At 35.8% G+C, this 13,773-nt stretch overlaps 1 protein-coding gene across 2 annotated transcripts in view; it reads left to right on the top strand.

Moving 5' to 3' along the window:
• lama5 (laminin, alpha 5) overlaps positions 1-13,773 on the top strand; it is an 88,863-nt gene that overhangs the window by 69,285 nt on the left and 5,805 nt on the right. For both annotated transcript variants that reach the window (XM_088003682.1, XM_088003683.1), the window contains exons 57-73: positions 29-131; positions 242-355; positions 1,367-1,549; positions 2,534-2,676; positions 2,769-2,951; positions 3,044-3,183; positions 4,328-4,484; positions 5,174-5,310; positions 7,462-7,609; positions 7,726-7,860; positions 8,796-8,950; positions 10,121-10,253; positions 10,821-10,964; positions 11,057-11,187; positions 12,408-12,569; positions 13,168-13,294; positions 13,381-13,526. In XM_088003682.1, coding sequence (XP_087859808.1) covers positions 29-131; positions 242-355; positions 1,367-1,549; positions 2,534-2,676; positions 2,769-2,951; positions 3,044-3,183; positions 4,328-4,484; positions 5,174-5,310; positions 7,462-7,609; positions 7,726-7,860; positions 8,796-8,950; positions 10,121-10,253; positions 10,821-10,964; positions 11,057-11,187; positions 12,408-12,569; positions 13,168-13,294; positions 13,381-13,526 — 2,441 coding nt within the window. The remainder of the gene's footprint in view (positions 1-28; positions 132-241; positions 356-1,366; positions 1,550-2,533; positions 2,677-2,768; positions 2,952-3,043; positions 3,184-4,327; positions 4,485-5,173; positions 5,311-7,461; positions 7,610-7,725; positions 7,861-8,795; positions 8,951-10,120; positions 10,254-10,820; positions 10,965-11,056; positions 11,188-12,407; positions 12,570-13,167; positions 13,295-13,380; positions 13,527-13,773) is intronic.

The raw sequence follows: 13,773 nt of genomic DNA, 5'->3' as shown, positions 1-13,773 counted from the left end.
TATCTAGTTTTGCTTTAAATACTTTTAGAATATAAAGAACCAGGATCTTGGACAGTCAGCAAGCGCTCTGAAGAACCACAGCATGGAACTACATGGAGAAGTCCAACAGATGAACGATGAACTCAACAAAAGTAAATGCAGTGTTTCTGAATCAAAATTAAATACATTTTCATCTTCTGCTATAAATTATGACCCAGTTTTCAGAATCTGAAGTGGTGAACTTGATTTTTCTGCCTGACAGCCCTGAAGAGAGAGCTGGAAGAAGCTCAGAAACGGCTGAACAAAGCCAAGGCCAAACACGATCAAGCCGTGAAGGATTTGGCAGAAATTCAGAAAAGCCTCAACTCCATTTCAAGTAAGCACTTAAACATTTTAAAACATTTCTGGAATTACAAAGATTAAATCAAGGTTCATGCATTGGAAAAGCTCTGAGACAGAATGATGCAACACCAGGTTAAATGTGAATCAAATGGGCTCTTCAGGTTACTTTTAGAATGTTTGATGTGAAAAATAACTATTTATTGATTATTTATTGGATTAACCAATTAATAATTTGATAGCAAAATGTGCTTAATAGGATATATTGTTGGTTCAGTTTTGGCTTAATTACTGTTCTTATTGTGTTCTTTCAGCAAATAGACTTCCAGTTAACAATTAATCGATTACTAAATTAGTTGACAATTATTTCAATAATTGATTCATCACAGTTAAACCAATTAATTGTTTCTGCCATGCAATTTTATTTTAAAAAACCTTAAGTTTTGGCTTACAATAGTTTTCAAGTTTAAAAACAAAAAGACAAACAAAACAAAAAATCTTACTAAATTTGTTTAAACTATTACATTATCATGTTGGTAAAAATAGCATTACCATATTAGTTTTTATTAAAAATATTACATTTTTCTGACTCTCAATTTTTTTTTTGTTTTACTTCACAATTTTGGCCCACAAGACAAAAAGTTTGGACACGCTGGCTTAGACTATTCTTCCTGGGGTCGGCACCGCAAATATTACAATGAAATCACACTTACATACTTTTTTAATCATTACAAAAATACATCACAAAATACCTTAAAACACATGAACAAAATCAAAACGCAGAAATACCAACCAACCACCTGAACAATATCTGAGATAAATTAAAAAGAAACAGTAACAATCTTCACTTAATGTATAAATTAATTTATCTCATTAACTTGCATATTATAGATTTTTTAAATATTGTTTTTAAACTTTACATGATCACCAATTAATGTAATATTTCAGTATCAAATTGCTCTGTACATGTTTTTTGCAGAGCTTTAATTCTAGGCCTAATAACGTTGCTCATTTGCTTTTTTTGTTCTGTTTTTTTTTTCATTTCCAGATGTGACTCAGGAGATCAATGAAGCAAAAACTGTGGCGAATAAAGCAAACAGCACAGCCACTGACGTCAACAACATGTTGCTCCCCATTAAAAAGCAACTGGACCAATGGCAACAAGCTTACGGTGACACCAACTCCACGAGCAATGACATCAACAAGGCCCTGATCAACGCCAGCGAAACGGGTGGGAATGCTGCAAAAATTATTTCAGTACTTGGTTTTAGTAATTATTTTGCCCTTTACATAAATCTGGAATGGCATAAGGAGCTGCAAATTGCTCTTCAAATCGTCCACAATTACTTTTAATAATTATGCCTAGAAATGATAAAGAACCAACTAATACTTTTGAAGGTAGATATAATAAACAAAACAGCCCCTAGCAGTTTTACTATTTTTTTATTGCATAATAACATTAGATTATCACAACAGAATAACACTAAAATTACCAGTAGTATTTTTGCATCAATTTTCCTTTTCAGTAGGATGTTTTTTTTTTTACCAGTTTCCAGAAACAGTAAAAACAGAATGGTAGTTCTAAAAAAAGAAATGTTAAGTAAGAAATTAATAATAAATTGTTTTACTCAATTGATGAGCCATTATTGAATATTTAATAAAAATGAAAGGGATGCATTTATTATAAAAATGTATTCTTAAAATCTCACAATGATTTAGGCTTCAATTGCAATTGAATTATTGTACCCTAGATCCTAGTCAGTTACAGAATCAATAACCTGTCAGTAATCAAATGATTGAGTAAGAAAACAAAACTAAGGCTGCAACTATTATGTTTGTAATCGATTAATCTATTGATTACAAAATAATTTTTATTCTGACTATTAATCATTCTGATTAAAAAAAACAATCCAGTTAACTTCACTTACAAATAAATTGAAATATGAAAAAAGAAATGATTACAATTCTTATTTTAAATAAGAAAATAAACATTTTATTGCCTAAATGGCAACAACATTCCTTCAGTGAATGTAAGGATGCATCTGCAGCTAAATACTTGCAGCATGTAATGTATTTTATTAATCCAATTAATCGTTTTAAGCAAACACGAGAAGTTTAACGATCAACTACTTCTAGACAAATTGCTGATTTTAATTTTATTAAACAAATATCTCTGAAACTTACATTACCTCAAATAATGTTTTTTCATTCTTAGTTAAAAAGCTGGAAGAACACATCCCAACGTTGCTGAAGAAACTTGACGATTTGCAGAATTATTCCGTCCAAATGCCAAACATTTCTGAGAACATCAACCGGATCAGGCAGCTCATTCAGGAGGCGCGCAACACTGTCAACAAGGTGCATACTTTTCTGTCCAAAACTCAAAGTATCTACACATTCCTTCAAAGTCTGGACTTGATTCCAAAGGTAACCGGCTGTTTCCCCTCCAGGTGAGCGTGTCCATGAAGTTTAACGGGAAGTCGGCCGTTCAGGTGCGTACTCCTTCTAACCTGGCGGACCTGGCTGCATACACCTCCATGAAGCTGCACATCAGCCCATCTCAGCCAAAGCAGAGAAAACGTTCCACCGCTGATTCGAACACACAGTTTGTCTTCTTCTTCGGCAATAAAAATGTATGTCCTACAACAGCAACTCAGAGGGACATTTTATGACTAGGAGGGACAAATGCATGTTATTTTTATAATCATGTCTGCTGTATTTGTAGTCCAATAAGGAGTTTTTGGGCATGGTGTTGGAGGGGAAGAAGCTAAGCTGGTATTTCAATGTTGGAGAAGAAACTATAAAGGTGATATCGTCTCAGGATGCCAAAACTGATGGAACATTCAACAGAGTTGATTTGGAAAGGTAAGAGTTTTAACCCTTTCTAACAATGATTTATAGACAGGCTGCAACTATCAATTACTTTAGTAATCGATTAATCGGATAACCACACAGGGCCATACAGGTTTCAATTTTTCCTCCGTTATGCGGAGGAAAAACTACATTTTGTGTTTACTTGTGTTGACCTTGACTAATATTTAAATTGCTTTGATGTTCCGAAATACAAACATGCACAAAAGCTTATCACACCACTCAGTCGTTATGTTTCAGAAACTGTAAGCATGTAGTTAATGAATATATATTTACTGAGAATGGAGCCCTGAGGAACCTCATATCTGATTCTTTTTTTCCCCTTGGATTTCTAACTATCAAATGACTTTGATAGTTACAAATGAGTTTGTAACTATCAAAGCAAACAAAACTTGACAAATTTCAAAAAGTTTTTTTGTCAGAGAAAGAGCTCCAGTTTATTTATATAGCACATTTCAGCAATAAGTTCCAGTTAATGATGTGATAAATTAAAATGAGATTGATAATTTACTTGTGGACAATTTCCAAAGAGATTCTACCCTTTAAAATTTTTGAAAAGCCAACATTTTGAAAAATGCTGCAAAAAATTTGACGGTGGTAGGAAGTTTGCTCTACCAGCCACTTTTGCCTGTTTTCCCTGTCAAAGATGAATGAAAGATTAAAAAAAAAAAAATTTTTTTTGGCTATAAAACTATAATCCATTTTAATTGTTGTTTTGGTTGTTTTATTTATTTAGTTTGGATATTTAAAATGTTTTCCAGTTCCAGTGCTAAATGTTCTTTAGAAAGTAAAGTTGGAAAGAATGTACTTGGATTAATATGCCATTATCATTGTAGTAGAAAATTATGTCAAAATGACAATATTATAGTTTATCACAATCATTTCTAGGACAATTTATTGTCCAGCAAAATTTATTGTAATAAACATCATCTTTTGTCAAATGTAGCCATCAGAATCATATAATCACACCATAAAAACATTATACAGTTATAGAGAAACATCAATCAGAAAAACAACTCGAAAACATCGTAAGTTTAATTTATCCTATGTTAAAAAGGTGCTTAGCTTTTCAGACTTCGACGCTTAGGGAGCATGTATTTAGTTAATGCTTGTAACTGCCTTGTCTGTTTTAATGTAGGATTCTCCAGTACGGTCAAATGTCCATGTCTTATTTCGTGAAAGGAGATGAAAAGATCTTCAAGGCCAAAGGGGAGGGTAAAGGTGATAAAGGACTGCTCAACCTCCAATCCAACGACACAGTCTTCTATGTTGGTGGACCCCCAGATTCTTTCCAGGTGAGCAAAGTCGGGCCAAGTGGCGCCATTGTCAGGTTAAACTCACTATTACAAAAGAAAGGAACGCTGCAACACGGCACTGAAAGTCCTGAGTAGTCACCACCCAGTTTTCTTCAAAACTGACAAAGTTGAAGTCAAATATTTGTACAGCAAAGGTTTTTGTTTGTGCCACTGTCATTTTAAAGATATTAATACATGTTTCCAGAGGTCATGAAAGGTCAAACAGCCCTCCGACCTTCCTCAAATCAGACAAAATTGGTGTCAATTAACTCAACTACATTTGTTCAGCAACATTTTTTGAAGATATTGATGAAAGTTTGAAAGTTAGAGGTTAACCTCTGCAGAGTTGACCCCTCACAGTCAACTCTGCTAAATTTGGTTTGTGCAATGAAAAATTTGTTTGTGCTGCTATATTTTTAAAGATAGTAAAATGTTTCCAGAGGTCATGAAAGGTCAAAATCAGATTTAACTTTTATACCATATTGAGCAGCCCTACTAGCAGCATTAATATTATAAACCTTCCAAATGTAAGACATCTGAAAATCAAATATTACCAAGAAAAAGCTGCAATTTTATTTTGTAAGCATAAAAAAATTGTTTGCACAAATAAACTTGATGTTCTTTATGTACAGTGCTTATTGTGTGTTTTACAGAAATTAATACATTTGTTCTTATTTTCTTTCTTTCAGCTTCCCGCCCCATTTAACAATTCAACTGGATTTGATGGCTGCATTCAGCTGGAGCTGCTGAACCAGGAAGTAGTCAGTCTGTATAACTTTGAAAATGCCTTCAACCTCAACACTAAAACGGAGAAACCGTGCAGCAGGTCAGACCATGTTTATAATTTTGTAATTAGAAGCTCAAGTTTTTTCTGTTTGCTTTCCCTCCAGGGCTACAATGGAGTGGTTTAAAACAAAACGTATTCATTTGTTAGAATGGCATAGCCAAAGTCCAGACCTAATCCCAATCGAGAATTGATGGCAAGTTCTGAAAACTGGTGTTCACAAATGCTCTGCATCTAATCTGACTGAGCTTCAGCTGTTTTGTACAACACGTTTTGAATCATATATAATTTTCTTTCTAGTTCACAATTGTAGTGACCTTTTGCAACTACGTCAAACGAGGCGCCATGACGGACGTCAAAAGTGAAGGGCAGAAGTATTGACTTGATGCCATCTGTCAATCAATCTATGGGGTTTGTCAGCAACTGACCAATCAAGGGGCCAACCAATTTGGCCCCTTATCTGGAGGAATTGCAGTTAGGGAGATTTAGAAGAAATTAATATGTTTCCCACATTGTCAGTTGGAAACATGCAAACCCGGCAGCCGTTGCCCAGAACGTTAGAAGGCAAATTATAATTTATTACATTTACAAAACCCAGAGTCTGGATTAATGCAAGAAATTGATCATGGCCTGTACCTTGATTTTATGTGTGTAAATTCCAATGATAGCTCTAAGGCAGCATGAAAACATGTAACTTCAGTACATGTTGACTGTTTATTCTAATGTATAGTTTTAGGCTTGTTTCTGACGGCAGATTTTCACAAGTCAGTATTATTTAAGTCATTACTCAACCGTTTTGTGCGTGCAAAATGCGTGCAGCTTTCACACTCGCATCCAGTTAGACTTTGTTTTCCTCATTCTTCCTGTGGCTGCGAAAGACTTAGGCTTTATCGGTGAGTTCTCCGTTGTTTCCCGCAAATAACCTTACAGACCTAATGTAGGACTTGTTAGAGAATTTTCTTGCCTGTTGTCTTTGCTTCAGTGTTTATTGATAAGGTAAAAATGACTCCAAAAATGTCACACATTAAGTTCCACTACCTCTGCCATTGTAACACTGTTTGTTTGTAGAAGGTTTGCTCTACTCCTGCATGGAGGTGGAGCCAGCGTCATGTCAATTGAACAGAGCAGCTGAAATTGTTGTCCCAAGTTGTTTTTGCCAATATATTTATAACTTCTACTTGTTTAAGTCAAGCTAATTTGTCTGTGAATGTAACACACTTGGATCGGGCTACAAATTTTGAAATGGCTAGTTTAAAAACCAATCCATTCCCTCCTGACCTTCTGAATTCACACCACATGATTATATGTCAAACAGTTTCCCCTTAAACCAGAGAAGCCTTAGAAGCATACAAAAGACGAGATGCTAACCAGTTTTATCCGTACATGGTAGACTACTGATGGTCTCCGTGGTTACCTCCTCCATAATGCAATATTTGATCGCTTCTTTCGAATCATACTTATTTATAAAGTACCTAAATGTTAATCTTCTTACCTTGTATAAAGTGTTCGCTGCAAATCCATGATTACACCGAGGGCTGCTACATCCGTCACCGCCGTATCTTTCCTCGTTAAAAGTTACACAATAAAATGACAAGTTTGGATTGTATCCTTATCCATTTGTTTTTAAAGTGAAATCAATTAAATAAAAGCAACATTAGGGTAGCAGATATTTGTTTTCCAATAGGCTTTACAGGAGCAAATAGGTTGTTTTTATAACCGTCATGGCGTAAAGGGCAGCATTCTGAAGAGCGTGACGTCACAGGTCAATACCACTTTTTTTTTTTTTTTAAGATTTTTTTGGCTCTAGTGGCATTTATTTGATAGTTAATTGACAGGAAAATGGGTAATGAGAGAAGGGGGAAGACATGCAGCAAAGGTCACCAAGGCCAGGAATCAAACTGCGACAGCTGGGTCGAGGACTAAGGCCTCCTCCATATGTGGGTTGTGCTTAACCTCTGTGCCATCACAGCACACCCCGGGTCAATACCACTTTTTTAGTTTTTCACATGAAATTTAAATGAAATATATTTATGTTTATTGTTGTAATGTGACAAATGGGATATAAATGATTTTATATCCCAATTGTAAGACTTGAACCCAGGACTTTTTTGCTTCAAAGCACTACTCCACAATGGAGTCATCTTTGTTATTATTATTCTAAATATGCTTGCTGAAAGAAATTTCTTATAATAGGTCTTCGGTGGTTGACGGGGTATATTTTGATGGAACCGGCTTTGCTGAGATCAACTTTACGGCTAGTTCTCAACGTCAAGTGATCAAAATTATCCAGGACATCACACTCCTGTCACACAAAGGAATATTAGTCTTTCTCAAAAAGGAGGTAAAGACCCATTTCAATTGATTACAAAACTCCCACCTTTGTGTCAATGTTATCTGTTCATTGATGTCTGCTGTCGTTCTTCAGAGGTACTCACTGCTTTCTCTTATGTCCATCAGGCGAAGGTTTTGTGCCTGGCCGTACTTCAGGGACAGCTCCGTCTTTATTATGATTTCAACGGTACTTTGATTGAACAGCCGCCTGTCAGTGACGATTTGACACGGCTGAAGATTACTGATGGAGATTCAAAGACTGTGAGTCGGACATGTTTTTATCTTCTGTTTATCTTAAGTTTTGGCTATGAAGCTGCAGTTGTTAACCTTCTGACTTCCCATCATTCACCTCCTATTTAGGAACGAAGGCAGCAAATTCTCACGTGCACCCTGCAAAAACAAAATCTTATCACGTAATTTTGGTCTAGTTTCTAGTCCAAATATCTTAGTAAACTTAAAATAAGACAAAACTAACTTAAAAGTAACTTTTCAGAAAGTAGCTTGTTTAAGTCAATAATTCCTTATTATTGATGAAAAAGTAAGCAGGAGCGCGTTGAGCACAACACTGTAGAGTTTTTGTTTCTCACTTTATGTTTTATGCTTTAGTGCAACTGTGTCATTCCAGTAGCCAGAATGTTGAACATATTCTCACTTTTCTCATTCACTAAGAATATCAATCCTGCGTAGCTAGGTAACGGCGCAGTGCCCATCAAATATGACTCAACAATTGGGAGGTTTTTGAATTGGTTCGTTTTCCAGATGCCAAAAATCATTAACTTATTGTCAAAACACAGGTGGGTGCAGTAGAAACTGGGGATGCACATCGATAGTTTTCTCATTCCAAAAGCAGTAAATCTATAATATACATGAAATAAGAAGAGCTAATGAGCAAAAATGCAAGCCCATCTTCTATTGTCTAACACAGTGTTCTTTGCAGGGTCGTGAGGGGAGTTGGTGCTTATCTCCATTTTGAAATGAAGAGTTATTATTATAAGTGATTACTGTCCAATCATTAGTTTCCAACCAAATAAAACAACTGATTGGACAAAGGCAGTGATTTTATATATTTTGCCATCAGTTTTAGGTTCAAGTTGCATTTTAATGAGCTGCTAATCCTGCTGCAGCATATTTACGTATCATAATCTTCTCAGTCATTTAAACTGTAAATTCATTTTCCTCTTTTTATTGTTTTTCAGCTGACCATTACTTTGATTAACACAACCAAAGTAAAAAGGATCCAAGTACAGAAGAGCTTTGATCAAATCTTTACACTAACTTTAACAGAAGACTTACCAAATTTCAGTGATAAATACTATCTGGGAGGAGCACCAGAGGAGGAGATGCCTGAAAGGTGAGTGGAGCCACATGAAAGCATCTTTTTAAGTAAAGGAAATGTTTGCCAGTCTGGATTGAATGGTATCCATGATGCGTTATCATGATGCTGCCACTATCATGTTTTATTGTGCACATGGTGTGTTCAGTTTCACTTGCATTGTTAGTTTTCTGCCTTTTTACAAATCTGATGTCAACATAGTGCAGTCCTAGTGTCTGGCTTTTTGTCAGTCTCTGTGTTTACAGACATGTAAACTATCAGTGACATATCCAACAATTTCTTAAACTGAACTAATATTCAACCCGAACAAGCTGAATACATAACATACACCATGCCATCACACATCAAGCAGATGTAAAAGTGCAACTTTTTCTCCAGCTGAAAAAGTTACGAGTTCTTCATACAAAGAAAACAAAGTGTGTTTGCTTTTCAATAGATAAAGCACCATTACAGTCCTTGTATATTCAGATCAATGGGGATTCTACTGAACAACAATCACAAGAAAAATATTTTGGATGCTCAATTAAACTTTAAGAGCCAGATTGTTGATAAAATCTGCAAAACTGTTAGATGAAATGTAAACTGTTTCAAAAATTATTAGAAACTGTCCAACACTTTGCTGTCAGAAATGCTGTTTTTCTCCATGATTCTCTCACGTCTGTATGGAGCTACTAGTACTAGTTTGACTGGCAGATTATTTCACTTATAACAAAATATTTTCCCATGTTATAAGAGAAATAATCAGCCAATGGCACTAGTCATTAAGGTGAGGTAAGGTGATTTTATTTATATAGCACATTTTTAGCAACAAGGCAATTCAAAGTGCTTTACAGGAATTAGAAAGAAATACAACAAAACGACACCAAAGGAAAGAGCAAGACTTAAAACGAGGCCAGATTTATTGCAGAAAAGTTAATTGTAAGTTAGTTTTGTCTTTTTTCAAGTGAATGGACAAAAATACTTGGTAAGATCATGATGTCATGATGATGTCATGTTGGTTTTACAAGCTAGAAAGAAATTGTGATTTATTATTTTAACAACTGATTATGGATCAGAACCAACAAAGAGAAAAAAGCTGGAGTGATTGATTCTAGAATTAGAATACCAAATGTAAAAAAATAAAATAGTAATAATAGTAGCATAGCTAAAGATGTGGATTTTAAGCTGTTGTCTTTTTTTGTCTCCCAGTTTAAAGCAGCTGTTTTCAGCACGCAACTCTGTGAAGGCCTGCATCAAGAGCCTAAGGGACAGCGTCGGTTATGTCAACCTGAAGACCATAAAAGCCTCTGGAGTCAGTTCTGGCTGTAACAGCGACCTGCTGGTAAAAGAACACACTTACTGAAACCTACGGAGCTAAAATGATGACACCACTATCAGTGCACTTGAGAGGCAGGGTTTCATTTGCTACATAACAATGACTAGCAATGGTTTTAGCTGTGATGTTATTAAAATAACACTAACTCTTAAATGTATGCATAATATATAAAAGAAAAGGGATGCAGTGCTTTGCTGCTAATACTCAACACTATGACAACTAGATGACAAGGTCAGAAAAAAGTTTTCATTAAGAAAAGTAGCAAGGGAGAGGGACGGAGGTCATGCTAGCTTGACTATGACATAACATGTAGATGTGCTGTGGAATTCTGTGTTTCGGTTCAGTTACAACATAAAAAAGGCGACTTAACAACAACTCATTTCAGTAGATCAGATGTTTAAATGAGCTAATTAGCAACTCTAAAATAGGTGTAACTGGAAATGCCTGCAGTGAACCGAACAGAAGTGTGACTGTTAATTATTTTCCTTTTTGCTTTGCTCGTGTAAACAGCCTGAACTGTTTTGCGCTGAAGCATAGGAGGACCGTTCGTTAAAATGTTGTGTGTTTGTGCAGGTCGCTCGGAAAGCTCATTTCAGCGGGCAGAGCTACATGAAATTAGCCCCAAAAGATGTCAGCAGCCAGAAAGACAAATTCTACGCCAGCTTCAGCTTCAGAACAGAGCAGAAAAACGGACTCATGTTCTTCCATAAAGATCAGGTCAGAAAAGGAAAACTTTGATTCCCATGATCTTTCCTGCTTCCCCTTTCTATCAACTCTTTGAGCTTACCGTTTTCCATCCGTGGCTGCAGGAGGGAATCTGTCAAGTCTCTTTGCAGAAAGGCAACATTGTGTTGAGGGTGAACAACTCAGAGGTCAAGACTCAGAAGACGTACAACGACAACAACAACCACAATGTTGCTTTCTACATTGACCCCAATGGGTAAGACAGCCAGAGATGGTGTTTCATTATGATAATGTCGCAAAAATAAGTCTTCAGACTTGACTTTGACTTGTGGTCTCAGACTTGACCGTAGTGCCATTTTTTATCTCATGTACTAAAAGGACGCCGGTATGCGGTTTACAGACTACAGCTGCTGTAATGTTTTCCTGTAAAAGGATGCAGTGGAACATTATGGGCATTAATATAGACCGGTGTTCTCTTCCTGCCAAGCTAGTTGCAACAATGCAAGACACTTTGGGCTGGATGTGTCCTCAGTGGACATGGTTTTAAATATTTTCTTTTCACATTTAAATCAGTAATTTATGGACTATATGAAGTGGTGCTTTTGTCTGAATTCCTTGATGTTTTAGCTCCACAGCCCCTTCTTTTACCCGTCTTTCCGCATTCAGACATTTTTGTAGTTTGACAGCAGCTAATGCTATCACAAGCTAACGCAAGAACATCACTGAAAGCAATTGGATAATGTGTTCCCTAAGACAAAAATGGCAAAAATATTGCTAAACTTTTTGTGTTCAGTTTTTTCCAAAACAAAGTACAGTTATGTCCTCAAGGAGCTAACAGCTAGCACACTGCGATAACATAACCAGAAGCCACGATGCTACCGCTAGCAAAACAACAGCCATTTATACACACAATAAGATAAATAGCTGGTAGCTTAATCATTACAAAGACTAAAAAGCAGAAATTCAACAGTAACTAATTTAAATCTTGTTTTATTTTTTATCTTAAAACACAAATACTTATTTTACAGTTTATAAGTGTTTTAAATAATATGAAGCAGGCTTTTTGGATGGTGAATAAAATAAGTAGAATTGCTTTTGGAACATAATAAATTGAACATTGACAAACATATTTGATGTATTGATGATTCTGATGGCGGTACTTGACATTAATGGTTTCTCGATGGTTTTATGATGTAAAGCACTTTGAACTGCTTGTTTACTGAAATGTGCTACACAAATGAACCTAACTGATTGATTAAAGGGTAATATATATATTTTTAATGTTAATGTAATAACTTAAGTCTGAGGACAAACAGTCCTAACCTCAAATCATGAAGAGTTAGGTGACCTAGAAGTCACAAAAATGTTTCAGTTGTTAGGAATTTGACTTGGACTTGCTCCTCAAAGACTTGAGACTTGTGAATATCTAAAGCTGTTTTGTTGCTACAAGTGTTTGCTGACTGTCGGCTTCCACAGGTTTTATCTTTTAATGGACGACGTAAAGGAGAGCAATGGCGGTAAACCGAACATAAAGCCGCCTGCTTACACGGGTCCTGAGGATGTCACCTTCCTGGGAGGATTACCTCAGCAAAACGTCGACAACCTCACAGGATGCATCAGCAATGTCATCATAAAGAGGTCTGAAAAGCCCTACGGAGAGAAACCATGTCTTCTTACAGATTATAAAAAATAACCTGACAAAAAAGGTTTTCAAATGATGGTCGTACAACTTTGACACTAACTTTTGATTTTGTGTGAATATGGCAGGCCGTTTTAACATAAAATCAGTTTAAAAATCAGTTTTACCAGTTTAATTACAGATAATTGAGAGATATTGCTGGAAGTGAATAAACAGGAAGTTCTTTACAGATTTCTGAAGTGGTCTTCAATTGTATGAATTAAATTAATTTCTTTAATTTCCATTTGGGATCAATAAAGTATTTTTGAATTTGAAATTAATTTTGACTCCTCAAAATGTAATTGAAGATATTAAATTATTATTCCTACTAGTGGGGTTGAAGATGCTGATTTCTTACCATTATGGATTGTCAAAATGTAGTTTTGTCTAGTTAGATTATTTTTTAGATATCCATAATGTAATTATGGACAGTTGGACAAAAAAAAAAAACAACAGCCTGCCATACATCAATATTTGCTGCCTTTGCATATAACTAGGATGACGGGACTGCAGTTTTATAACCAAAAAGTAAAATATGTGCATGATTTTTGCATCCAGGTCGAAAGGTGATCAAATGGTGGAGAACCTGCTGAAGGTGAACGAAAACGAGAACGTTCTTCTGTCCTGTCCAGCAGCGAAAAAACCTCAGCAGATCATTGCAGCGGAGCCGAGACGCAAACAAAAGGTACAGTACAAACACACGATAGCTCTGCTCCTCCAGGCAAAAAGGAACCGCCGCTTTTAGAAACTGTAAACACGTTTCTGTCTCAGGGTAATCAAAAGAAGCCGTCGAAATCTCGCAGCCGCAGTACCAGGGAGTCCTGCCAGGGGGAGCTGTTGCACCCCGAAAGCAGAGCGACGCATTTCAGCGGCTCCGCCCACAGCTACCAGAAATACGATCCAGTGGTCAGAACCATGTGAGTGTGAAATTCCAAAAATGTTCTAGGAAAACTACTTGGAAATAAAAAAAAAACTCCTGAAATTTTAGACTAATTCTAATTAATTAGAATTTTTTTGAATTAAAGAAAAAGTATTTGCACATTTTTTCTTGCAAATCTGTAACTTTCTTTGGAGAAATCTTTTCTAGAAAATTTACAATAAATCTCAAAATCTGAATTTTAAAAAAAAATATAACTACCGTGTTTCCCCGATTGTAAGACGTAT

Source organism: Poecilia mexicana, unplaced genomic scaffold (assembly GCF_051168715.1).
Source record: "Poecilia mexicana isolate PSO_F unplaced genomic scaffold, ASM5116871v1 scaffold_2, whole genome shotgun sequence".
Taxonomy (NCBI): domain Eukaryota; kingdom Metazoa; phylum Chordata; class Actinopteri; order Cyprinodontiformes; family Poeciliidae; genus Poecilia; species Poecilia mexicana.
The sequence above is the reverse complement of the archived record's forward strand: the minus strand, read 5'-3'. Positions and strand labels throughout refer to the sequence as shown.